Source organism: Chiloscyllium punctatum, chromosome 42 (assembly GCF_047496795.1).
Source record: "Chiloscyllium punctatum isolate Juve2018m chromosome 42, sChiPun1.3, whole genome shotgun sequence".
Classification (NCBI taxonomy): Eukaryota; Metazoa; Chordata; class Chondrichthyes; order Orectolobiformes; family Hemiscylliidae; genus Chiloscyllium; species Chiloscyllium punctatum.
The window spans coordinates 34,869,202-34,895,492 of record NC_092780.1 but is presented as its reverse complement, the minus strand read 5'-3'; the positions used below and the strand labels follow the sequence as shown (position 1 = coordinate 34,895,492).

General features: G+C 43.0%; 1 protein-coding gene across 3 annotated transcripts in view; it reads left to right on the top strand.

Moving 5' to 3' along the window:
* Window positions 1-12,762, top strand: part of LOC140465888 (sodium channel protein type 4 subunit alpha-like) — a 195,111-nt gene extending 182,349 nt beyond the window's left edge. For all 3 annotated transcript variants that reach the window (XM_072561788.1, XM_072561789.1, XM_072561790.1), the window contains 2 exons: window positions 53-323; window positions 8,154-12,762. In XM_072561788.1, coding sequence (XP_072417889.1) covers window positions 53-323; window positions 8,154-9,592 — 1,710 coding nt within the window. In that variant the 3' untranslated portion in view covers window positions 9,593-12,762. The remainder of the gene's footprint in view (window positions 1-52; window positions 324-8,153) is intronic.
* Window positions 12,763-26,291: the final 13,529 nt, after the last annotated feature.

Here is a 26,291-nt window from a genome sequence, read left to right as displayed (position 1 = left end):
AAGTATTTAGACATTGGCAACTCATTTCTTCCCCTTTCCTTCCCTGCCCCAGAATAAATTTCAAGGATTGTTCTTTGATTTTGTCAGCAAGCAAGCCTTTGATATCTTCATCATGATTCTCATCTGCCTCAACATGGTAACTATGATGATAGAAACAGATGACCAAAGTGAAGAAAAAACTAATATTCTTTACTGGATCAACTTGGTGTTTATTATTGTGTTTACCAGTGAATGTGTGCTCAAGATCATCGCTTTAAGATACTATTACTTCACCATTGGCTGGAACATTTTTGACTTTGTTGTGGTGATTCTTTCAATTGTGGGTAAGTTAGAAATTGAGATCCATTTGTATTGAAAACTTGTGTTTTTGAGCTTTGTCCTCATTCGCGTAATGATTAAGTTATTTTAATCCAAAGCATCGACTGAGTAGGGTGGGGAAGTGATGGGAGGAAGGATCTATATAAATCCTTGCAAAATAATGTTTTTCTCCTGTTATTTATCTTAGCTCCAAATTCAGAAGAATAACACCAAATGCATCAATGTGACATGTTCCCATTTCTCATACCAGGTGTCATTCGCCTTTTCAAGCTCAATTGTCAACCAATTTTACTCTTTTAAATTCTGGATACGTTGCACCAGGAACTATCCTGAAACTGCCTAACTTCAATTTTGTACTTTTTTTAATGGTCAACAGACAGAAGACTCTTATCTCAATTTGAGGTAGACTCCAGACAAAATGTAAAAACAATGACTGCAGATGCTGGAAACCAGAATCTGGATTAGTGGTGCTGGAAAAGCACAGCAGTTCAGGCAGCATCCGAGGAGCAGGAAAATCGACATTTCGGGCAAAAGCCTTTCATCAGGAATACATGCAGAGAGCCTGAAGGGTGGAAAGATAAATGAGAGGAGGGTGGGGATGGGGAGAAAGTAGCATAGAGTACAATAGGTGAGTGGGGGAGGGGATGAAGGTGAGGAGGATGGGGGCAGGTATCAAAGAGTACAATGGGTGGATGGGGGTGGGATGAAGGTAATATGTCAGGGAGGAGGGTGGAGTGGACAGGTGGAAAAGAAGATAGGCAGGTAGGACAAGTCATGGGGACAGTGCTGAGCTGGAAGTTTTGAACTGGGGTGAGGTGGGGAAAGGGGAAATGAGGGAACTGTTGAAGTCCACATTGATGTCCTGGAATTGAAGTGTTCCGAGGCAGAAGATAAAGTATTCTTCCTCCAGGCGTCAGATGGTGAGGGAGCGGCAGTGAAGGAGGCCCTGGACCTCCATGTCCTCGGCAGAGTGGGAGGGGAGTTTAAATGTTGGGCAACAGGGCAGTGTGGTTGATTGGTGACATCACTTATGCCTCTCACATCATAGCTGATGTCACACGCTCAGTGACTTCCGCCCCCGCCACTGTTGTGTTTGCCACCACTTCTGCCCCCACCAATGCCACTCACCTGTATTCTGCTGGCACGCCCCCCACAGATCCCACTGTCACCATCCCTGCCCCCTAGAACCCTGAGGGGAACACCACCCCTGCTCATGACTCCACCCCCATTTCCCCCACCACCATGCCCACTCCAGTTACCAGCTACGCACCCACTCCCAGCTCCACACCCACACCAGATCCCAGCTCCCAGCCCTGCCGAGTTTTCACCATCCCTCCAGACCTCCCCCTCACTGAGGACGAATGATCAGTCCTCAGCAAAGGACTCACCTTCATCCCCCTCCGTCCACACATCAATGAATTTAATACACGCCATGACGTCGAACAATTCTTCCGCCGCCTCTGCCTCCGAGCTTACTTTCACAATCAGGACTCCCGCCCACCTTCTGAGGACCCCTTCGCCCACCTCCAACACACTGCATCCACCTGGACACCCTGTGCTGGCCTATTACCTGCCCTCAACCTCTTCATTTCCAACTGCCGCCAGGACATTAACTGCCTCAACCTGTCTATCCCCTCCCCCACTCCAACCTCTCACCCTCACAACGCGCAGCCCTCCAATCCCTCTGCTCCAATCCCTCTGCTCCAATGCCAACCTCACCATCAAGCCAGCAGATAAAGGGGGCGCAGCGGTAGTCTGGCACACTAACCTCTACACCGCTGAAGCCAGACGCCAACTCGAGGACACCTCTTCCTACTTCCCCCTCGACCATGACCCCACCCCCCCCATCACCAAACCATCATCTCCCAGACCATACAGAACCTCATCACCTCAGGAGATCTCCCACCCACCCACAGCTTCCAACCTCATTGTCCGGGAACCCCGCACTGCCCGGTTCTACCTCCTTCCCAAGATCCACAAGCCTGACCACCCTGGCCGACCCATTGTCTCAGCATGCTCCTGCCCCACTGAACTCATTTCTACTTACCTCGACACTGTCCTATTCCCCCCTAGTCCAGGAACTCCCCACATACGTTCGAGACACCACCCACGCCCTCCACCTCCTCTAAGACTTCCGTTTCCCCGGCCCCCAACACCTCATCTTCACCATGGATATCCAATCCCTCTACACCTCCATCCGCCATGACCAGGGCCTCCAAACTCTCCGTTTCTTCCTCTCCTGACGTCCCCAACAGTACCCTTCCACCGACACTCTCATTAGTTTGGCTGAACTGGTCCTCACCTTTAACAATTTCTCCTTCGAATCCTCCCACTTCCTCCAGATCAAAGCGGTAGCCATGGGCACACGTATGGGCCCCAGCTATGCCTGTCTCTTTGTTGGCTACGTAGAGCAGTTGATCTTCGGTAATTACACCGGCACCACTCCCCACCTCTTCCTCTGCTACATTGATGACTGCATTGGCGTCACGTCGTGCTCCCGCGAGGAGGTTGAGCAATTCACTCAGGTGGATAGAGCTTGTAAGAAGGCTATGGAGTATAAACGTTCATTAGCAGAGGGATTGAATTCAAGAGTCGTGAAGTGATGTTGCAGCTGTACAGGACCTTGGTTCGGCCACATTTGGAGTACTGTGTGCAGTTCTGGTCGCCTCACTTTAGGAAAGATGTGAAAGCTTTGGAGAGGGTGCAGAGAAGATTTACCAGGATGTTGCCTGGAATGAAGAATAGGTCGTATGAGGAAAGGTTGAGAGTGCTAGGCCTTTTCTCATTGGAACGGTGAAGGATGAAGGGTGACTTGATAGAGGTTTATAAGATGATCAGAGGAATAGATAGAGTAGACAGTCAGAAACTTTTTCCCCAGGTACAACAGAGTGTTACAAGGGGACATAAATTTAAGGTGAAGGGTGGAAGGTATGGGGGGGGGGATGTCAGGAGTGGGTTCTTTACCCAGAGAGTGGTGGGGGCATGGAATGCGCTGCCTGTGGGAGTGGCAGAGTCAGAATCATTGGTGACCTTTAAGCAGCAATTGGATAGGTACATGGATAGGTGCTTAAGCTAGGACAAATGTTCGGCACATCGTGGGCCGAAGGGCCTGTTCTGTGCTGTATTGTTCTATGTTCTATGTTCTATGTTCTATGTTCATCAACTTCACCAACACATTCCACCCTGACCTTAAATTTACCTGGACAATCTCTGACACCACCCTCCCCTTCCTGGAGCTCTCCATCTCCATTAATGATGACAGACTTGACATTGACATTTTTTACAAACCCACCAACTCCCACAGCTACCTGGATTACACCTCTTTCCACCCTACCACCTGCAAAAATGCCATCCCATATTCCCAATTCCTTTGCCTCCACCGTATCTGCTCCCAGGAGGACCAGTTCCACCACAGAACACACCAGATGGCCTCCTTCTTTAGAGACCGCAATTTCCCTTCCCACGTGGTTAAAGAGGCCCTCCAATGCATCTCGTCCATATCCCGCACCTCAGACCCCAGCCCTCCAACCATAACAAGGACAGAATGCCCCTGGTCCTCAACTACCACTCTGCCAATCTTTGCATAAACCAAATCATCCGCCGACATTTTCGCCACCTCCAAACAGACTCCACCACCAGGGATATATTTCCCTCCCCATGCTTTTCCGCTTTCCGCAAAGATCGTTCCCTCCGTGACTACCTGGTCAGGTCCACGCCCCCCCTCCCTACAATCCACCCTCCCATCCTGGCACTTTCCCCTGCCACCGCAGGAATTGCGAAACCTGCGCCCACACATCCTCCCTCACCTCCATCCAAGGCCCTAAAGGAGCCTTCCACATCCATCAAAGTTTTACTTGCACATCCACCAAAATCATTTATTGTATCCGTTCCTCCCGATGCAATCTCCTCTACATTGGGGAGACTGGATGCCTCCTAGCAGAACGTTTTAGGGAACATCTCCGGGACACCTACACCAATCAACCACACTGCCCTTTGGCCCAACATTTCAACACCCCCTCCCACTCTGCTGAGGACATGGAGGTCCTGAGCCTCCTTCACCACCGCTCCCTCACCACCCGACGCCTGGAGGAAGAACGCTTCATCTTCCGCCTCGGAACCCTTCAACTCCAGGGCATCAATGTGGACTTCAACAGTTCCCTCATTTCCCCTTTCCCCACCTCACCCCAGTTCAAAACTTCCAGCTCAGCACTGTCCCCATGACTTGTCCTACCTGCCTATCTTCTTTTCCACCTGTCCACTCCACCCTCCTCCCTGACGTATCACCTTCATCCCACCCCCATCCATCCATTGTACTCTTTGGTACCTGCCCCCACCCTCCTCCCTGGCCTACCACCTTCATCCCCTCCCCCACTCACCTACTGTACTCTATGTCAGTTTCTCCCGACCCCTACCCTCCTCTCATTTATCTTTCCACCCTTCAGGCACTCTGCCTGTATTCCCGATGAAAGGCTTTTGCCTGAAATGTCGATTTTACTGCTCCTCGGGTGCTGCCTGAACTGCTGTGCTTTTGCAGCACCACTAATCCAGAATCCAGACAAAATGTGAGAATCTAACTCATTATTCACTCCAATACCTCTTATAACTTGACTTCCTAGATGATTCTAATGAATATACTAAATTCTGAAGATTTGTCATGTCACCAGTACTTGCCATGATGGTCCTGTGCCAGATTGGAGTTCCACGCAGGCATGAAACATGATTGTTCATCCATAATAATCACTGCCCTGAGCAATCACAACAAAACATTGGCCAAAGATCAGCTTTGAGCTTTGAATTAGATTTTAAAAGTTCATTTGTCTACCTTCAACCCAACATTCTAGCTTAGAATTTCCAACTGATTCTGCCCGATGACAGGTCATAACATGATTGAGTACAAACTCTCTGTTTCATCAGAAATAATGTTTCTGCATGACTTGCATCCACTTAATGTCCCTGCAATTTTTGGGGCTATCCACTGCTCTGGAAGTAGCTATCGGTTTGCAGCTACGTATATTAATACCACTTTGCCAAATCAGTGTTTGTAAACATTTCTGCAATTTTCTAACATAGTCAGTATAGGTCTCATTCATTCATTTACCCATATAAAATAGATTTCCGGAGTAAGATTTGTACCATTCACTTTCAAGCATTTAATGAACTTTTATCTCTTTTTAATGTTTCCATTCAGTTAGTAAAGAGGCTTAAGAGTCAGAGAGATTTTCACTTAATTCATTCGTGGGCTGGTCAGCATTTATTCTCATCCCTTGTTGCGCTTGAGAAGAGGTGGTGAGCTACCTTTTTGACCCTCTGCAGTCCACATGCTGTAGGTTAACTCACAATGCCCTTAGCGTGGGAATTCCAGAATTTCAACCCAACCACAGTGAAAGAATTATAATATATTTCCAAGTTAGGTCTTGTTGCATTTGAGCATGAACTGCTCCAGTATCTGAGAATTTGCAAATCATGCTGAACATTGTGCAATCATTGGCAAATATCTCCACTTCTGACCCAATGATGGCCGACTAAGTCTACAGCAGTCAAAAACAATCCCCTGCCTATTTTAATCCCATTTTCCAGCACTTCATCCATACCCCGAATGCCTTGCCATCACAAGTGTACATCTGCATCTACCACCATTACACACAATGAGTATCCACCATCTACTGGATTGACTGGGGTTGTTCTCCTTAGATCACAGAGGATTGGATGGGGGCATAATCGGTTAAAAGAGTTTTCCTTACAACCCCTCCAAATCTTGTGCCCTTACCTTAAATCCAGGCTTTCTGGTAATTGATTGTTCTGCCAAAGGGAAAAGTACTTTTTTATGCCTATCCTGTCTATGTCCCTTATAATTTTATCCAATTCAATCATGTCCCCATCCAATTCTGTGTTCTAACAAGACCAGCCACAGTCAATCCAATCTCTGTTCATAACCAAAACTCTCCAGTCCCGGCAACATCCTGATAAATCTCCTCTACACCCTCTCCAGTGCTATCCCTTCCCACCTATAATGTACAATACTGTAACTGCGGTCTATCCAACATTTTGCAGTTTCAGCATAACCTCCCTGCTCTTAAACTGTACCATGGATTCATAACAAATGTTCTGGCACTGCTATTTTCTTTGGTATATCCATGATATGGGACAAAGGAAAGTCCAATAGGAAGCCCCTTTACTGATGAGGAAGTGAAATGAAGGGATATCAATTAGTCCAGAAATAACCTTGGCCCATGTACCAATATCCTTTTACATCTTCTCATTCACCCTTCAAAACAAAAGGGACAATGTTTCTCATCCAGGGTGCTCCATTGAGAATGTAGGTGAGTACTAAGGCCAATCTGCATCTGAGGGTTCTGCTGCAAACAGGACTATTGTAGTTTGGATGAGTTGCTGGTTCGAGATTTCTCTCCTTGTGTTTATCTCAGCTTCTGATATGCGCCTGCTTTTGAAGGAGGCTGGACAAAATTTTCTATTTGTTTAGGCCAGGTGTAACAGTCCTGAGCAAGTGTCTCCCAATTCCCATTACCTCAAACATGTCCCTCCCAAGCAGTGGCTACCCAGAAGGAAAGACCAGTAAAATTGGCAAATGGGGCATACTTTCTCCAGCACATAGACTGCAGTGATTCAAGAGACAGCTCACCACCACCTTCTTAAAGGCAACTAGGGATGGGCAATAAATGCTGGCCAGTCAGCATTACCCATATTCCAGAAGTGAAAAAGAGTATTGGCCTGACTCATCGTGTATACTACTGACTGGTGGACCAGTATGCTGGTTTCCAAGTACATTTTTTAACTTGCTTTTCTATTTGGACCTGTAGACCTGACTGTCCAAGTCTCTGGGTCAGCAACCAGCCAAGTCAAATACCAGCCAAAACCTACCACCTGTGGCTACCATGCTTCATGGATATGGCAGTTCTCTCCACCTCCTATTGCTGCCTGGCTTGCTATGTTCTTCCAGTCTCCTTCAAGTCTACCGTGGATTCCAGCATCTGCACTTTTTTTTGTCTCTAATCAAGTATTCTTTTCAATGATACGTCAGTGTTATCCCACAGAGAGCTTCCCCGGAGTGAAAAAATCCTTGTTGCCATCTCTCGCTGTCCAGTTCAGTCATCAAGTTGGGAGGGAGTGATTTGAAGCTTTGCACACACAAAGACAAAATATCCTGCATAAAAGCAACAGATCTGTCAGCCCCTGAGCAGAAAGAGGATAAAGACAGAAATTGCTGGAGAAACTCAACAGGTCTGGTAGCATTAGTGCAGAGAAAACAGAGTTAACATTATGAGTCCAGTGACCCAATTCAGATTTGGACTCGTAATGTTAACTCTGTTCTCTCTGCACTGATGCTGCCATACCTGCTGAATTTCTCCAGAGATTTCTGGTTTTGTTTGTGGCTGGTATTTGCTTTAATTAAGAAATAGGGCAAAAACTAATGCTTCAGGTGCAGACTCATTTTCAGGACACAGTACCGGCACTATCTGTATTTTATATTGTTTAGTCAATGGCTTGCCTGAAAGTGGGCACTGATATAATGCAACATGCCACCTCTTTGCCACCCAAATTTCACCGTGTCAACATCAATCTTAATACATTTATTCTGGGAGACAGATTTAAAAATAAAAATTAGAAATTAAAGATATTGGAAATGCATACAGTTTGTCACCACCATAAAACTAGTGATCTAATCTATCAGTGGGAGCTAAGAAATCAATACATGTTTCTCTTTCATGTTGACAAGTGCACTGCACTTTGCATTTTTGTTTCAGACATCCACAATTTGTAGTTATTCTTTGTAGATTGAAGCAATTATTCATATCACTTCTTTTGATTTGTTTCAGGTATTATGTTGGCAGATATAATAGAGAAGTACTTTGTATCACCTACTCTGTTCAGAGTTATTAGATTGGCCAGGATTGGTCGGGTCCTGCGACTTATCAGAGGAGCTAAAGGAATTCGAACTCTGCTATTCGCCTTGATGATGTCACTTCCTGCTTTGTTCAACATTGGCCTTTTGCTGTTTCTGGTGATGTTCATCTATTCCATTTTTGGCATGTCCAATTTTGCGTACGTGAAAAAGGAAGTAGGCATCGATGACATATTCAATTTTGAAACCTTTGGCAACAGCATGATCTGCCTGTTTCAGATCACCACCTCGGCTGGGTGGGATGGTCTGCTCTCGCCCATTATGAACAGCGGAATCCCTGATTGTGATCCTAATATAGCTAATCCAGGGACCGATGTTAAAGGGAATTGTGGAAATCCACCAGTCGGGGTCGTCTTTTTTGTCAGCTACATCATCATTTCCTTTCTGATTGTGGTGAACATGTACATCGCCATCATCTTGGAGAACTTCAATGTGGCCACTGAGGAGAGTGCGGAACCACTTTGCGAGGATGACTTTGAAATGTTCTATGAAGTCTGGGAAAAGTTTGACCCGGAGGCCACGCAATTTGTCGAGTACGCCAGAATGTCGGACTTTGTCGACACGCTGCAAGAGCCATTGCGAATTCCCAAACCGAATAAGATCAAGCTGATTACCATGGACTTACCGATGGTGTCAGGTGACAAGATCCACTGTCTGGATATCCTTTTTGCATTGACCAAGGAGGTGCTGGGTGAATCTGGAGAGATGGACACTCTGAAGGAGTCTATGGAGGAGAAGTTCATGGCTGCCAATCCTTCCAAGGTCTCATATGAACCCATAACCACCACGCTTCGGCGGAAGCAAGAGGAGGTTTGTGCAATCAAGATTCAGCGAGCGTTCCGGCGTCACTTGCTGAAACGCTCTGTCAAACATGCATCCTATTTGTACCGCCGGAGTGCGACTGATGCAATTCTCCACCATGAAGAGGCTCCAGAGAAAGAAGGGCTGCTTGCTGCTCGACTGAGTCAAAACTACGGTATATACCAGCCTGGCATAGTAGCTCCACCACCTTTAGCTCTGGAAGAAGCAACAACTCCTATAGAAGTATTAGCAACTCCCACAGAAGGGACAACTTCTACAGATGAAACAACAACTCCTATTGAAGGAGCAACAACCTCTACTGAAGAAGCAGTGACGCCTATAGAAGAAATTCCCATTGACACAGCAGCAACTCCTCAAGAAACACCAGCAACAGATGCAGCAGCGATTCACCAGAAAATGGCAGTTACCCCACTGGAAGCAGCCATACACCCTCTAGAAGCTGCAATTACCCCTCTAGAAGCTTCAGTAAGTGCCGCCAAACCAGAAGACTGGATTCCTGAAACAAAGGACATTAGAGAATCAATTGTATAATTGGGGTTGAAAGTACTTGTAATGAAACAAGCATAAAAAACACAGCACAAGGTGCCAAGCTGTCTAGCACTAGTGCCTTCAAGAATGCTACTCCGTCTCTAGTTTTTGAGCACTGAGATTGCAGTCTACAAATGGGGAGTGTATTGTGCAACTGATCTTTGCAGTACAAGCCAGGAGGATCTACAGTACATTTACAGCCCTTGAGCCAGAGAAAAATGCCATCTTTTAAAAAGAATCTCTCTAACATTCTTGACTGTAATCAACACTATGACAAAGTACTTAGCTGAAACTGAAATCTGCATCTCTGCAGTCTCACAACTAGCCTTGTGTACAAGAGAGTAATGTAGACTGTTGCTGTCCATAGAGATGTTTTGAACTATGTCCTCTTCTTCAGGAAAATGTGGTTGATCCTTGTACAGTAATTGGATTTATATCAGATCTCCTGATTTTAATTAATGCTGAACGTTAACCAAGGTGGCCTTTTGATAGTCATGGAAACAAAATCATGGTAGGTTAGCCCAAAGATCATTACTTCAGTTTCATTTCAAAGTTGTTCAACTTAAAAATCCATTTAGCTCTTTCAATACTGTGCTTTTACTAATCAAATAAATGACAGATGTTTAAAATATATGCAGCATTCAGATTATCGTTGGAGATGAACTTTCATATAGTACATTTCTATTGTACGAATGAATTCAAAATGAAAAACCACTTAATTAATAGCTATGTTATAATCTTTTTGAAACTCAGCTGTTCAGATACTATTTTAAATATAATAATTTTTGCATGCTGCAAGACACCAAAATAGATCGGCATTCAACAAGTCTCTCAATTACGGTTCTTTGGTGTAAATGCGTTAGACGGTGACACAAGTTCTGTCTGCAGTATGTGGAGCCCGATATGGTACATTAATATATCAGGGTAGATATTGTTACTGCTGTAATGATTTTTACTGCCACTGTGCAATTTGTCAAGTCCTGAGTCCTTCCTTTAGTTCAAGTTGAAGTAACAATTAAATTCTGTTGCAACTTCACCAAGAAGAACAGTCCTTTGCTTAGACGAACATAAAACATAGATTAAACATACTGATTCTAAAATGTTGATTAGTTAACAGTTTGCTTTCAATCAGTGAATTGTTCAGAACAACCTTGAATACTCTCTTTGTGAACATATTAAAGGAGATTTTTACAACTCTATTTAATGCAGATTCTGTGTCACAGTGTCACAGATCCCTGCACTTTCCGCTTGTAGTGCTTCGAGAAATTGGCTTGAAAGTTAAAACCTGAAGATCTTTTGAAATAGATTTGGTAAATGAGACAAATTTGGAACTCTTGCAATTTGTTTCTCAATAGTACAGCATACTTGATTAAAATTAGACAGCTGAGAGGCATGCATCCAGCCTGAGAGAAAGGTTTTTATTGATGTTGCTATGGGCAAGAAAAGACCCTCACAATCTTTATTTAACTTCCCACTTTTTTGGCTAATTTCAGACTTGTGCATCCATAATTTTTTTCCCCACCTCCTGGGATAAGTAACAAACAAGAGACCTGTAGCTAATCAAGGAGTCCTCTGATAATAAAGTCTCTCTGACCTCCCATGTGCAATCAAACATTCTGTCAGCACACTAAGATAGCACATGGTTTTCCAGATTACTTTACTCTTGCCTTCCATATATCATTATCGCCTCATTCTTCAGAAAACTACCTTTCTTGGAGATCCAAAGAAACAAGTCTACCACATGACCACTGGAATCTTCTACCACAATTTCCCCCTCTCTGGAAAAGATAGTCAACTGCATGCCCTGCTGTCTCAGTTTGTAGAGTTGGCACCTGGTAATAATCCATCCCATCACCTCAAACATACTCTCAACTTGCATGAAGTCTCTAATTTCTAGAATCATTAATAAAAGTTTTCATATAGGGTCATCAGGAGCTGGAGTAGACCAGTCAGCCTTTCAAAGCTGTATTCATTCGTGTAGATTGTCATTGATGTGCACCTCAACTCCATTGTTCTACCTTTGGTCCATGTATTCCAGATACTGTTCGCTAACAAAAATCTCCCCACCTCAATCTTGAAAGCTTCAATTATCCTGGCATTCAGTATTTGGAGAGAATTCTAAATGTCCACTACCTTTTGTGTGAGAATTTGGTCCTTAATTTTGTTTCTAAATGGCCTGGCTTTAATATTGGCACTATTCTTTTTTGTTCTTGATTCTTCAACTCAAGTAAGTTGCTTCTCCACGTATATTCTACCCCTCAACATTTTATACTCCAGGGAATACAATTTCAGTTCATGCAAACTGTCCTCCTTGGAATCTGACCAACATCCATGTTCATAGGTTTCTAACAGTAAGGAGCTCCTGGACAACAATGCTGTTGACCTAAGCCTTTGGGAAATGTGAAAGTTTAAGGTCAACAAGTTCATATAGAATTTGCAGTGTGTAAAAAGTATCACATCACATCTGAGAGCCTTGGACATTTTACCAGAATAATGCTTGGGCTCCTTTAACAGAATAAAATATTATCAACATAGCCCTATGATTGTGACACACCAACTTCATCTCTTTATGGTCATATCTTGGGCAACCCATTTTTAAACTTGAACTTGAACAAACTGCAAGGAGGAAGTGTTGCAAATATTCACCCTACGCCTGAGGCCAGATCTGTGTCATGCAAACTTGTTGAGGAAACTTGCTGGTTTTAATCCAAAAGAGAAAATGCTGGAAAATCTCAGCAGGTCTGGCATCATCTGTAAGGAGAGAAGAGCTGATGTTTCGAGTCTAACTGATCCTTTGTCAATTTGCTTTTATTGCTGGTTTTAATGCTGAGTTTTCGGATCAGGTTAAATCAATCCGTCACTCTGGTATTAACTCCAAATTGATACTAAGGTTGGGGTTACTGTTCAAAGCCTGCTTTCAGGCAATTGTCCAGAGGGCAAAAACAGTCAATAGAGGTTTTTTTTCTTTACAACAGTGCCTTGTGATTATGGAAGCAGGATTCATTAGGGGGTTGTACTTTTCTGCAACAGTGCTAGATAGTTGATAACGAGTTGAAAGACCATTTATATCTCTTCCTAACCTCAATCAAAATAAATCTTGGGAGAGCCATAAAACAGGGAGAAAGTGAGGACTGCAAATGCTGGAGTACCAGAGTTGAAAAATGTCGTGCTGGAAAAGCACAGCAGGCCAGGCAGCATCCGAGGAGCAGGAGAATCGACGTTTCAGGCATTAGTCCATTCCTGAAGAAGGGCTTATGCCCGAAACGTCGATTCTCCTGCTCCTCGGATGCTGCCTGGCCTGCTGTGTTTTTCCAGCACGACATTTTTCAGAGCCATAAAACAGCTAACTTACTATCACAGTCAAAATTAGCTCTACTGAATCATTAAAATTAACAATGAAATTTCTTCTATGGCAAAACATGATCCTGCCCCTTGTCCTATCTCATTTAGTTTTGATTTAAGAGAAAGGCTGTAAACCTAATTAACTGTTTATACAATGAGTACCTACTTGCCCCTTGTCCTTGCTGGCACATAATGCCCATTCAAATTAGGGCAGAATGATATGACTGAAGAAACAGCGGTAATCTGTTTGTTATAGTGTTATTACAGTTGCTTCCCCTGATTATGCTGTGCTTATATGAATAAATCCAACAAAATAAGACACTATATCTACAGAAACTGAACTTAGCAGAAAGAAGTACCAAATGATAAAAAAAAGGCAGGGCAAATGCTCAGGTGATGTGTTCAATGAGACAAATGTGAAATCATTTGGTTTTCAGTATATTACTATTTATTTTTTTAATTGTTCTTCTGTCATTTAAATTTCTCAATTGAAGATCGGAATTGTATCTGAAGCTCATAGTCTTATTTTTGCAGAAGGCTAGCCTGCATTGGGATAATTCCAATTACTGGGAAAATGACAGTGCTTACAATATTCTCAAAGGTGAGAAATAATTCCTGTGCACACAGCAAAATGTATTTATATATATTTATTTATATATATATATAATTGTATCAGGCAAGTTTTTGTTTGTAAATATTGTTTAATTCTTATTCATTGACAACATGTGGCACAGCTGTTTTATTTTTCATTTATTACTGAGCGCAAAAAGCCTTGTTGATAGGCAATACAACAGATCACTAATAAAGATGCACAACAGTACATACTACCTTGCTATGGCAAGTTAGTGCATATCTTGGATTTAGTTAAACCATTCAACTATATATGCATTGATTTCAGTTCTGATCATCCCTCATTCTTGTTTTCTTTTATTACATTTTGTGCCTTGTGAACCAACTTTAGGAGGAAGTAAAGTTTTCTTGGTGCGAAAGAATGTAATAGGCCAGTCACCAATGGTTAGATAAAGTCTGCAGTCACTGTATAATGTGAGGCCTGCCGGTCAGGCAGAAATAGGGGTGGTGAGAATGAATGTATCAAAGTCTCCTTCTCAAAATATCAAAAACGCCTGGAATATGGAAGGGCCATTTGCCTATCAATATCATTTAGTTCATCAGCTTCACACTGTTCAGAAAGTTCAGAAACACCCTTGTGAGCCAGAAGTATGTTGATCTGGTACATAGGTGCTGGCATTGACCAGTTGGGCAAACAGTCTGTTTGCAATATGCTCTGTAATTATGTGCAATAATTATTCTTCCATGGCCACGTGTCACTGTGTATTAATTCACTTGTTTTTCAGAAATACTGACCATTTCCCTTACCTTCCTGCAGTTCCATATCTTCTCAATAATTTTCTCTAAACAAATAGGATAGAATTCATAAATGTATATTGTCTGTGGAAGTAATAGTTTCAGTGGCAGTTGCTAATTCCATGCTTGCCTATCTTTTTATGAGAAGCAGTTATTAAGCTAAGGACTTCACAAAATATGTCATTACTGCTGACAAATATGTTTTGTTTTTGTTCAGACCTCATGCACTATCAGGTTCAGAGCCTTCCATGCCAGTCAAGTGACAAATCTAAATAACCATCCTAAAGTGAGCTTAAAATTAAAGAAAAAATTGTATATTTCTGACCCAGATATTTCATCAGCTATTGCTTTATCCTTAGTGATGATGCAAGTGATGATTCTGAGTAAATAAATTTAGCTGGAGCTTACCAGTGCAGGGACAACTAGTCAAATGTCCTCCTTCTGTGCAGTAACAATTCTTTGATTCTGAAAATAATTTAAAAAAACATAGATGACCCTTCTTCATTGCCATTGTTTTGGTAACAAGACAATATCGATTTAAGGTAATTGACGGAAGAACCAGGGAGGCAGGCACATTAGTATGTTTGCTGCTTTGAATGTTAGTATGGCCTGGGATACACTGCCTGCCTAGATGGTGGAAGCAGATTCACAAGTAACTTTCTAAACCAAATTGGAAAAATTTGCAAGGCTGTGGAGAAAGTGCTCAGGAATGTAAACTAACTGGAGAGCCAAGGCAGGCATTATGGACTAAATTATGTGTCATAAAATTGTATGGTTCTACAACAAACTTACTCAGGCCAACCCTTCTGTAAGTGTACTTCAGGTAGCTTTTGGTGGTATTAGAATGTTACTTCTTAAACTTGATCATCAATCCAATCTGGACACTTGGAGCCAAATTTATTTTGGAACAGCAAGGTTTCTGTTTTGTTTTTGGTTAGGTAATGTGTTTATTCAATGTTCAATTGTGTAGAAATTTGTAGCAAGCATCTCAGGATAAATTGTAGACTGGGCTACTCATCAGTTTATAAAGATCGATTTTCACTGTCCCCATTTGAGAGGAACTGGATGATTGCACTCCAGACATGACAGTGCTTAATTAAACCATCCTGTTCCTGATCCTGTTACATTTGCTGCTGTTTTCAGCTGGTCCTGGAATTTGGTAGATCATTTTAGGTTGCCCTTCATTGAGGTTTGATCTTGCTAACATCTTACCACCAAGCACAGCAACCCATTAAAACATTAGATTTTCAGCTCCTTCACTGACAAGCACCTGTCCCTCCACCCTCTCCCCCACCCTGATAAGCAGTTTCCTGTGGCCTCTGAATGCTAGTTTATTAACCCCAGTTCACCAATGTGAATGAAGTCCATCAATTAAATTGGCTTGGGCCCCTTGTCAAGGGTTATCAGGCAATATGACCTTTCTGTCCTTTGACAACCTGGTGCTTGCAAAAGTTAAAATCAAGGCCATGGTGGCACAAAATATTGTTGGAACTTCAGTTTACTAACATTATGCATTGAGTTCCTCACATCAGAGTCAACCTGCTGTTGGGATTGTAGGATAGAATAAAGTTACCCCTTTCCCTCCTGTTCTCTTCAAAGATGCAGTGGTCAGCTCAGGGTCACAAAATTATTCCAATAGCCACTGACAACTTTACCTTTCACTTCTATAATTCTCTCTTTAAACCTGTCAGCATTTTCATCCCTCACTCTTGAAATACTCCTTAAATTACACCCTTCAATTGCTCCTCTGATTCACTCAGTGCCCCTTTATCATTTGCACCTTCTGTGAAGTAGAGCTCAGTACTATCTAACTGTAGTTAGTGCTGTGTTGTTGGCAATAAAGCAACAAGTTTGCGTACAGCAGATGCCAAAGACTGGCAAATGGGGATGCCATCACTGCCATGTTTCCTCTTTGAGTCACACGCATTCTGAATGGAACGTATATTGCTATTCCTGGGTCAAACTTCCTGAGCTCTCTACTGGGGAGCATGAGGGGAAGAGTATCTGTAAAATATGGCCAGCAGCAGTTCAACAAGGAAGCTCACAACCATCTACTCAAGACCAATCAGGAATGGCCATCCACATCCTGTGAATGAATAAGAAGAAGCAATGAGATAAATGATCATAGAATCTACTTGATTGTTGTGAGTTGAGGGATAAATATTGTCCAGGACACTGCAGAGAAGTCTCCCACACTTCTCTGAGTAGTGTCATGTAATCTTTTATGCCTATCTGTGAAGGCACATGTCATTTTAACAGATTATCCAAAATGTATCATCCTCAACATTGAAACACCGGCACAGAATTTATGGAGTGGAGCCTGAGTCCAAAATGTAATGATACAGGAGAGAAAAGATGTTTGTATACAATTCCTTGTTTACCAGCAACAATATTGGACTCCAATAAATAATTTACTGTATGAAATGTTTGGAGATATTTTATCTGCATGATAAGGTATGGACATGAATGGAACATAAATGTACATTTTGTTTGGTACCATACTGAATAATTGGTTCATTACTGCAATTGTTAAAATAGGAGTCAATGGGATTATATACAACTGCATTAATCCTTTTACTTTTACAATCAACTTTAAAGTCTCAATGAAAATTGTTGTTTTACTGCTATGGGTTACAAATATTACATTTCCATCAAAAACTCTGTATCGACAAGTGTGCCTCTGTTCTACCCCAATTATTTTTTGCTTTGCTTTTGGAGACCTGATGGCTTTGCAATGTTTTGACCCAGGGCTGTATTTTGTAAACACTGTACCTGCACTGCACCGATTCTTAGATTTAACCTCCACGGTCTACACAGGTTTGTGGTAAGGCTGCTTGTCTGTAATGTACATTACTAAATTTAAAGATGTAAAATGTATCAATAACGAAGGAGAAAAGTTTTTTAGGGGAGAAAATGAAAATTTTCCCTGTGAAATTGTAATAAACTATACATTAATAAATATATTTGCTTTTCATGATTTCTTATTATGCATCTATTAGCATATGCTGAATGCCATGAAATCACACAGACAACCACTAAGTATACCAGTCCAACAGTATATTACCATGTACATGTGTAAACTACCTTTCAATAATCTTGTCACTTCATAGTTTTCACAATTTAAACACATTTACTCATTGGTGTTAGTATTTATTGAAAATTTTAATTGGATTGATTTTCATTTCCTTCATTTAGACAACCTGGCCCAAACAAGATCCACCTAACTACACAAATTCTCTGGGTCTATCCTATCACCAATCTTACCAGGATAAATTCTAAAACTTAATTGGCTGGATTTGGGGCAAAGATTTCGTATCACTCTAAGGGACAATTTTCTCACCAGTCTCCCAAGACACACAGTAACATCTCTTAATGTGAATTTTATGGGAAGAAACAGTGCTGTTTCCTAGTGGAATTCAAGAGGACTATTAACTCACTCTCGGATCAGCTACAAAAACAACATTCAGTGGGTTTCACCTATTGATCCTCCCTCCCTTTCCCTACTGGAAACACTGGAGGAACAGAAAGACCTTGGTATCCATGTGAATAAATCATTAAGGGTGGCAGGACAGGTTAAAAAAAGTATACAGTTTCCTGGGCCTAATTGATAGGGGCAGGAGCAAGAAGGTCATGCTGAACTTGTATGAACTTGTCTAGAGCACTTATGACAGACTGGCAGTGTCCCTACCTCTAGGTCAGAACTTCTCAGTCAAATCCCTTCTACCCCATGCTTTGTAACATGTCTGAACGGGTTGATTAAGAATAGTTAATGGACCACAGGTTGAGTTTCAAAAACATTTCTGGGTGCCACACTTTAGGATGGATATGAACAGATTGGAACAGATTTGAGTGTGAAAATAGATAAGTTTCCTGGGCTGGATGGGATTTATCTTCCAGGAGAAAGTGAGGACAGCAGATGCTGGAGATCAGAGCTGAAAATGTGTTGCTAGAAAAGTGCACAGGTCAGGCAGCATCCAAGGAGCAGGAGAATCGATGTTTCGGGCATGAGCCCTTCTTCAGGAATGAGGAAAGTGTGCCAAGCAAGCTAGGATAAAAGGTAGGGAGGAGGGACTTGGGGGAGGGACGTTGGAAATGCGATAGGTGGAAGGAGGTTAAGGTGAGGGTGATAGGCTGGAGTGGGGGTGGGGGCGGAGAGGTCAGGAAGAAGATTGCAGTTTAGGAAGGTGGTGCTGAGTTCGAGGACAGAACCCCACTGGTCCTCACCTACCACCCCACCAACCTCCATATACATCGTATCATCCGTCGTCATTTCTGCCACCTCCAAATGGACCCCATCACCAGGGATATATTTCCCTCCCCTATCAGCGTTCCGAAAAGACCATTCCCTTTGTGACTCCTTCGTCAGGTCCATACCCCCTATCAACCCAACCCCCACTCTCGGCACCTTCCCCTGCAACCGCAAAACTTGTGCTCACACCTCCCCCCTTACTTCCCTCCAAGGCCCCAAGGGATCCTTCCATAGCCGCCACAAATTCACCTGCACCTCCGCACACATCATTTACTGCATCCGCTGCACCCGATGTGGCCTCCTCTATATTGGGGAGACAGGCTGCCTACTTGCGGAACATTTCAGAGAACACCTCTGGGACACCTGGACCAACCGACCCAACCACCTTGTGGCTCAACACTTCAACTCCCCCTCCCACTCCACCAAGCGCATGCAGGTCCTTGGACTCCTCCATCGCCAGACCATAGCAACACGACAGCTGGAGGAAGAGCGCCTCATCTTCCGCCTAGGAACCCTCCAACCACAACGGATTAACTCAGATTTCTCCAGTTTCCTCATTTCCTCTCCCCCCACCTTGTCTCAGTCCCAACCCTCAAACTCAGCACCACCTTCCTAAACTGCAATCTTCTTCCTCACCTCTCCGCCCCCTCCCCCTATTCCGGCCTATCAACCTCACCTTAACCTCCTTCCACCTATCACATTTCCAACGCCCCTCCCCCAAGCCCCTCCTCCCTACCTTTTATCTTGGCCTGCTTGGCACACTTTCCTCATTCCTGAAGAAGGGTTCATGCCCGAAACGTTGATTCTCCTGCTCCCTGGATGCTGCGCTTTTCCAGCAACACATTTTTAGCCCAGATGGGATTTATCCTAGGATCCTCTGGGAAGCCAGGAGGAGATTGCCATGCCTTTGGCATTGATCTTTAAATTATCATTGTCTACGGGAATAGTGCCAGAAGACTGGAGGATAGCAAATGTGGTTCCCCTGTTCAAGAAGGGGAGTAGAGACAACCCTGGTAATTATAGACCAATGAGCCTTACTTCAGTTGTTGGTAAAGTTGGAAAAAGTTATAAGAGATAGGATTTATAATCCTCTAGAAAATAATAATTTGATGAGAGATAGTCAGCACGGTTTTGTGAAGGGTAGGTCGTGCCTCACAAACTTTATTGAGTTCTTTGAGAAGGTGACTAAACAGGTAGATGAGAGTAAACCGGTTGATGTGGTGTATGTGGATTTCAGCAAGGTGTTCAATAAGGTTCCCCACTGTAGGCTATTGTACAAAATGCGGAGGAATGGGATTGTGGGAGATATAGCAGTTTAGATCAGTAATTGGCTTGCTGAAAGAAGACAGAGGGTGGTGGTTGATGGGAAATGTTATCCTAGAGTCGAGTTACTAGTGGTGTACCGCAAGGGGCGGTGTTGGATCCACTGCTGTTTGTCATTTTTATAAAGGACCTGGATGAGGGCGTAGAAGGCTGGGTTAGTAAATTTGCAGACGACACTAAGGTTGGTGGAGTTGTGGATAGTGACGAAGGATGTTGTAGGTTACAGAGAGACATAGATAAGCTGCAGAGCTGGGCTGAGGGGTGGCAAATGGAGTTTAATGCGGTCAAGTGTGAGATGATTCACTTTGGTCGGAGTAACTAGAATGCAAAGAACTGGGCTAATGGTAAGATTCTTGATAATGTCAATGAGCAGAGAGATCTCGGTGTCCATGCACACAGCTCCTTAAAAGTTGCCACCCAGGTTGACAGGGTTGTTAAGAAGGCATACAGTGTTTTAGCTTTTATTAATAGAGGGATCGAGTTCTGGAAGCATGAGGTTATGCTGCAGCTGTACAAAACTCTGGTGCGGCCGCACTTGGAGTATTGTGTACAGTCCTGGTCACCGCATTATAAGAAGGATGTGGAAGTTTTGGAAACGGTGCAGAGGAGATTTACTAGGATGTTGCCTGGTATGGAGGGAAGGTCTTATGAGGAAAGGTTGAGGGACTTGAGGCTGTTTTTGATAGAGAGAAGAAGGCTGAGAGGTGACTTAATAGAGACATATAAGATAATCAGAGGGTTAGATAGAGTGGACAGGGAGAGCCTTTTCCCAGGTATGGTGACAGCGAGCACGAGGGAGCATAGCATTAAATTGAGGGGTGATAGATATAGGAGAGATGTCAGAAGTAGTGTCTTTACTCAGACAGTAGTAAGGGTATGGAATGCTTTGCCTGCAATGATAATAGATTTGCCAACTTTAAATACATTTAAGTCATCATTGGACAAGCATATGGACGTACATGGAATAGTGTAGGTTAGATGGGCTTCAGATTGGTATGACAGGTCGGCGCAACATCAAGGGCCGAAGGGCTATAATGTTCTATGGAAAGAGTGCAAAAGAGATTTACAAGAATGATTCCAAGGGTGAGACGTTTCAGTTATGAAAAGAGATTGGAGAGCTTCAGACTAATCTCCTTGGAGAGAAGAAGGCTAAGAGGAGATCTGTTAGAAGCTTCCATATCATGAGAGGATGGTGTCAATAAAACCTCTGCTATTCATAAAAAGATCAAGAATGAGAGTGCACATTTGAAGTGATTTGCAATGGAAGCAACTGTGATATGAAGAAAAAACTTTGTCACACAATGAATAGTTTGTGCCTGGAAATGCAGTAGAGGAAGGTTCAGTCAAGGCATTCAAGAGAATTGTATAATTATTTGAATAGAGGCAATGTGCAAAGGTATGGGGAAAAGGTAGGGGAATGATACATGATGCTCATTTGTTTAACTGGTGCAGACACCATGGGCCAAACACTTCTGTGATTCTGTCACTTACAGAAATCGGAAAAGATTTAACATTTATCATTCCTTCGACTTGTTTGGATTATATTCTGCAACATAACAACTGTACTTCAGAGCACTTCTGTACAGTATGTTCAGACATTCTGCGGATATGAAAGGTGCTTGTATAAATGCAAGTCAATGCTTTCTTCGTTAGGCATTAGTAACTTTCCCAAGGGGTTTTCGCTATAAATGTAGTGACACCGACCCTGTATACATCACCAGTGATGCCACATATAAAGAATCAAATTTCATTGACTCACGATGAAAATATTCAGGAATGAGCTCTCATTTCTGAGGGAGACTGACAAAGAAGTTCGAGGTGAGCGTGATCCACATTATGAACGCACTGAAAACCAGGATACGTTGATGTGAGGTTCCTCATTGCTCCCTGACATAATTAGCACCTTTCATATCCCCAGAATGTCTGAACATACTGTACAGAAGTACTCTGATTTTTTTTCCCCCTGTTGTACTTCCTTTAGTTCTTTTGTAACCACGTTGATGCTGGAGAATGGTGACTTTTTTACACTTGTCACTATGCTCATATACTCTTATACTTGAGTACATGTGAGAATAAAATCTAAATCTAAGATACATACTTTGTCACTCTATTTAACATACCTATGCAATTAAAGTAAATTCTAATAGCGGTATTTAAAATCCTACATAAAAAATGTTAATTCATTCAAGTCAATGAAATGATGCATATTGTTTCAAAGGTCATTAACAGGGTGACATGCTTTGAAATTCTATTTGAATATTTGGTCGTCAATGTTTTTCTCTTCCACTCAGAAGAAGTCACTCATATCTAGTCTCTACCCTTCCCCTCCACCCTTTTGATTCTGTACTGATATTTTACAGAAGTGTTTATACTTCAAAATTATTTCATAGATAGTGAAGCACTTTAAGGATTCTTATGATCATGAAAGGTAATCATTCTACGAAATTCTTACGTCTCGTTCCACGTGTTACAATAACATTTGAAATTGTTTAATTGAGAAGCAATAAAAAACCTGATCTCAATCTAGTCTTTACCCAACAATTCTGAACAGATTCAAGAATGCAAGCAAAAGTAGAAAACTTGTTTGATTCAGTTCTTTCACCCACTTGCACCAGTCTTATTGCCACCTCAGCTGCATTTGGGTTTGCATGACTCCATACCACAGAGACCATTTTAGATTAGATTACTTACAGTGTGGAAACAGGCCCTTCGGCCCAACAAGTCCACACCGCCCCGCCGAAGCGTAACCCACCCATACCCCTACGTCTACATCTACCCCTTACCTAACACTATGGGCAATTTAGCAAGGCCAATTCACCTGACCTCCACATCTTTGGACTGTGGGAGGAAACCGGAGCACCCGGAGGAAACCCACGCAGACACAGGGAGAACGTGCAAACTCCACACAGTCAGTCGCCTGAGGCGGGAATTGAACCCGGGTCTCTGGCGCTGTGAGGCAGCAGTGCTAACCACTGTGCCACCGTGCCGCCCAACTGAGACACCGGTGCAGCTAAACTTAAACATTTCTGTAGATTTTGGAATCACAGGCTAGAATTTACCCAGCACAAGATAAGTCCTGGCAACAGAATCAAGGGTGATGTCTGAGCCCATGGGAGTGAGAAGCAGGATCACAGCAAACAATTAAGGACAATGGGCTGACCCGGAGTGTCAGCGCCACCAGGGGACTGCTGAGTCTGCAAGGAGGACAGGAAGATCCTTCTATTCAATGGTAGGGTGAAAATTTGTGCCTGTGCTGGGACCAGCAAGGCATACCTAAGGAGCAGAGAGGAAATTCCTCCAGCACTCGTGTGGGAACAGCCTTGACGGCTGAAAGTTTCCTTCTTCTGGAATCTCCGGATGTGAAGTTCCCAAACCCACTCACTAGAGTTACTGTTGGCATACTACTCCCATGCAGCTAACAACCACCTGTCATGCAGAGGAGCTCCTCTGTCAATGGCAAATTGCCAATGGCACAGGAAGATCGCCATCAACTGGGTCCTTTATTTAGCTTCACTGGTTGCCCCTCTTCAGTCGGTCATGACCACCGTTGGCACTGCTCTTCCTGCCGCTGATAAAATGGTTAACAGGAGACTTGTTGATGCAGTGTTGTAGGATTTTACCAGTAACCTGCCCATAGCATGGTGGCTCTGTGATTAACACTGCTGCCTCGCAGCACCAGGGAGCTGGGTTCGATTCCTGCCTCAGGCGACTGTCTGTTTGGAGTCTGCACGTTCACCCTGTGTCTCTGTGGGTTTCCTCCCACAATCCAAAGATGTGCAGGTCAGGTGAATTGGCCATGCTAAATTGCCCATAGTGATAGGTGCATCAGTCAGGGTTATTATAGGTTCGGGGAATGGATCTGGGTGGGTTAATCTTCAGATGGTCTGTGTGGACTTGTTGGACCGAAGTGCCTGTTTCCATACTATAGAGAATCTAATCTAAAGACCCTACAACCAAGGACTGTAAAATACTGGCCAGAGAGTTTACACTTTTCTTCCCAAACTATTGGATTTCACTTTCTTCTTTGACCACCAGAATCATCAGAAGACAAAGAAAACCTTTACCATTTTATTGACAAATAGCAGCTGAGACTGTAATCCTGTGGGGTAATTTGTTTTTGTCAGTAGGTGTGTACAGTTCCTGTAACACTTAGAAAAACCCATTTAATACATAAACCTGATAAGATAGAAATTCTAGCAGCAGCTGCCTGTGTGGAGAACTCCTATGCTTTTATCAGACACAGAAAGACAGAGGGATCAAATGTTTTGTTTGAATGTTATAAGTGGTCAGATGGACTTATTCATGTATTCTGCTTTCCGATCTGCTTAGTAAATGAAACCCGATGGACAGGATACTCATATTACAGAATTATTTTGGGACAAATTGCCTTCCGGTTTGTTCAATTTTGAACACAAATTTAGAAGTTGGTAATCCAAGAGTTCCTGTGCAAATACCAGATCTGGAAAGGAAGTAAACATTTCATATTTTATATATCACAAAGATTTATGCTGTTGAATATAGAAGCAGATTCTATCCACAAAAGAATCTCCGGTAACAGTCTCCCACCTTTTGACATTTAAGTCCTGAAAGAGCTTTGCTAATAAGGCTTAAATTGAAAAATGATCACTTATATATTTCATGCAAACACTTAACATGCTCATAACAACATTCATCAGTCAGCTATTTTTGCAGAGGTATTAACCACTGGCAGGTAGAGAGACATTGGATGGACATATTGGCTCAGAGTTTCAAATCCAGCCGTTGTTGAGCACAAAAAGCTGCTGGGTGGATTGTGAGGCCCGAGGCAGCCCTGATATTGGGCTTTGAGCATCATTATAGTAAACCGATGATTTAACGGAGTGGGTCTGGGATCAGGGTGGTGGTGGTGTTTGGATGCAATTTCAGGATCAGGGCCTAGTTTAAAGTCAAGTGTAGGATCATAGCTCTGCATGTCTGGGGTGGAGCCATATGGAGGCATATTTAGGAGGGGAACACAGAGCTTGAGGCCAAGAGGAACAGAATGGTCTGGACAGCAGTGGAGTGCGAATGATAATGGGGGTGAGTGGAAATGGGAAGTGAGTAACAGAGGATATTTGACAATTGGAGGTATAAGGAAGATGAAAGCGAGTGACAATTGAATGTGATGGTATGGGGAGGGGTTCGGTGAACAGTGGTGATGAAGAGTGATTGACCTTAGATAGAGTCATAGAGATGTACAGTTTGGAAACAGATCCTTCGGTCCAACCCGTCCAACCCGACCAGATATCCCAACCCAATCTAGTTCCACCTGCCAGCACCTGGCCCATATCCCTCCAAACCCTTCCTATTCATATACCCATCCAAATGCCTCTTAAATGTTGCAATTGTATCAGCCTCCACCACATCCTCTGGCAGCTCATTCCATACACGTACCACCCTCTGCGTGAAAGAGTTGTCCCTTAGGTCTCTTTTATATCTTTCCCCTCTCACCCTAAACCTATGCCCTCTAGTTCTGGACTCTCTGAGCCCAGGGAAAATGCTTTGTCTATTTATCCTATCCATGCCCCTCATAATTATGTAAACCTCTGTAAGGTCACCCCTCAGCCTCCGACGCTCCAGGGAAAACAGCACCAGACTGTTCAGCCTCTCCCTATAGCTCAGATCCTCCAACCCTGGCAACATCCTTGTAAATCTTTTCTGAACCCTTTCAAGTTTCACAACATCTTCCCGATAGGAAGGAGACCAGAATTGCACACAATATTCCAACAGTGGCCTAACCAAGGTCCTGCTCAGCTGCAACATGACCTCCCAACTCCTGTACTCAATACTCTGACCAATAAAAGAAAGCATACCAAACACCTTCTTCACTATCCTATCTACCTGCGACTCCACAGTCACCTCTTTTAATTTGGAGCCTGAAAGCCTCCTTTGTGATGGATCTATGTGAAGGTAATCTTGGTTCTTGGCTAGTCCTAGCAGTAGAAAAGTAAATCTGGTTTCCTCAGTACAGACAATGCTGGTTTCTTAAAAAATATCTGTCTTGAGAAGGGCACCTCAAGCATAAAGTGAGCGCTTCATTTAAATATACATTACATCTCATTCTTGCTTCAGACACAGACAAGGAGCATACATTTTTTGACCCTACCCAATTTGGAGGAGGAATGGACTTCTAGCCATAAAAATACATAGACTTGTTGCTGCCATATTGAGGTCTTCATGGCCCAAAGAGTGTCCAAAAAACATGGACTGCAAGATCAGTTTCTAGGCCATTAAGCATTGTCTTTTAATATTGCAAACAGCACTTTTTTGGGGCAATGTAAAACGTTTTTATCTTACTCATGACTCAGTACCACAATTATTTTTACAACTAACTGAGCAAAACTCAAACTTCAGTCATTTGTAAGATTTTGGAATTGTAGAAAATAACACCCCACGACAACAGCC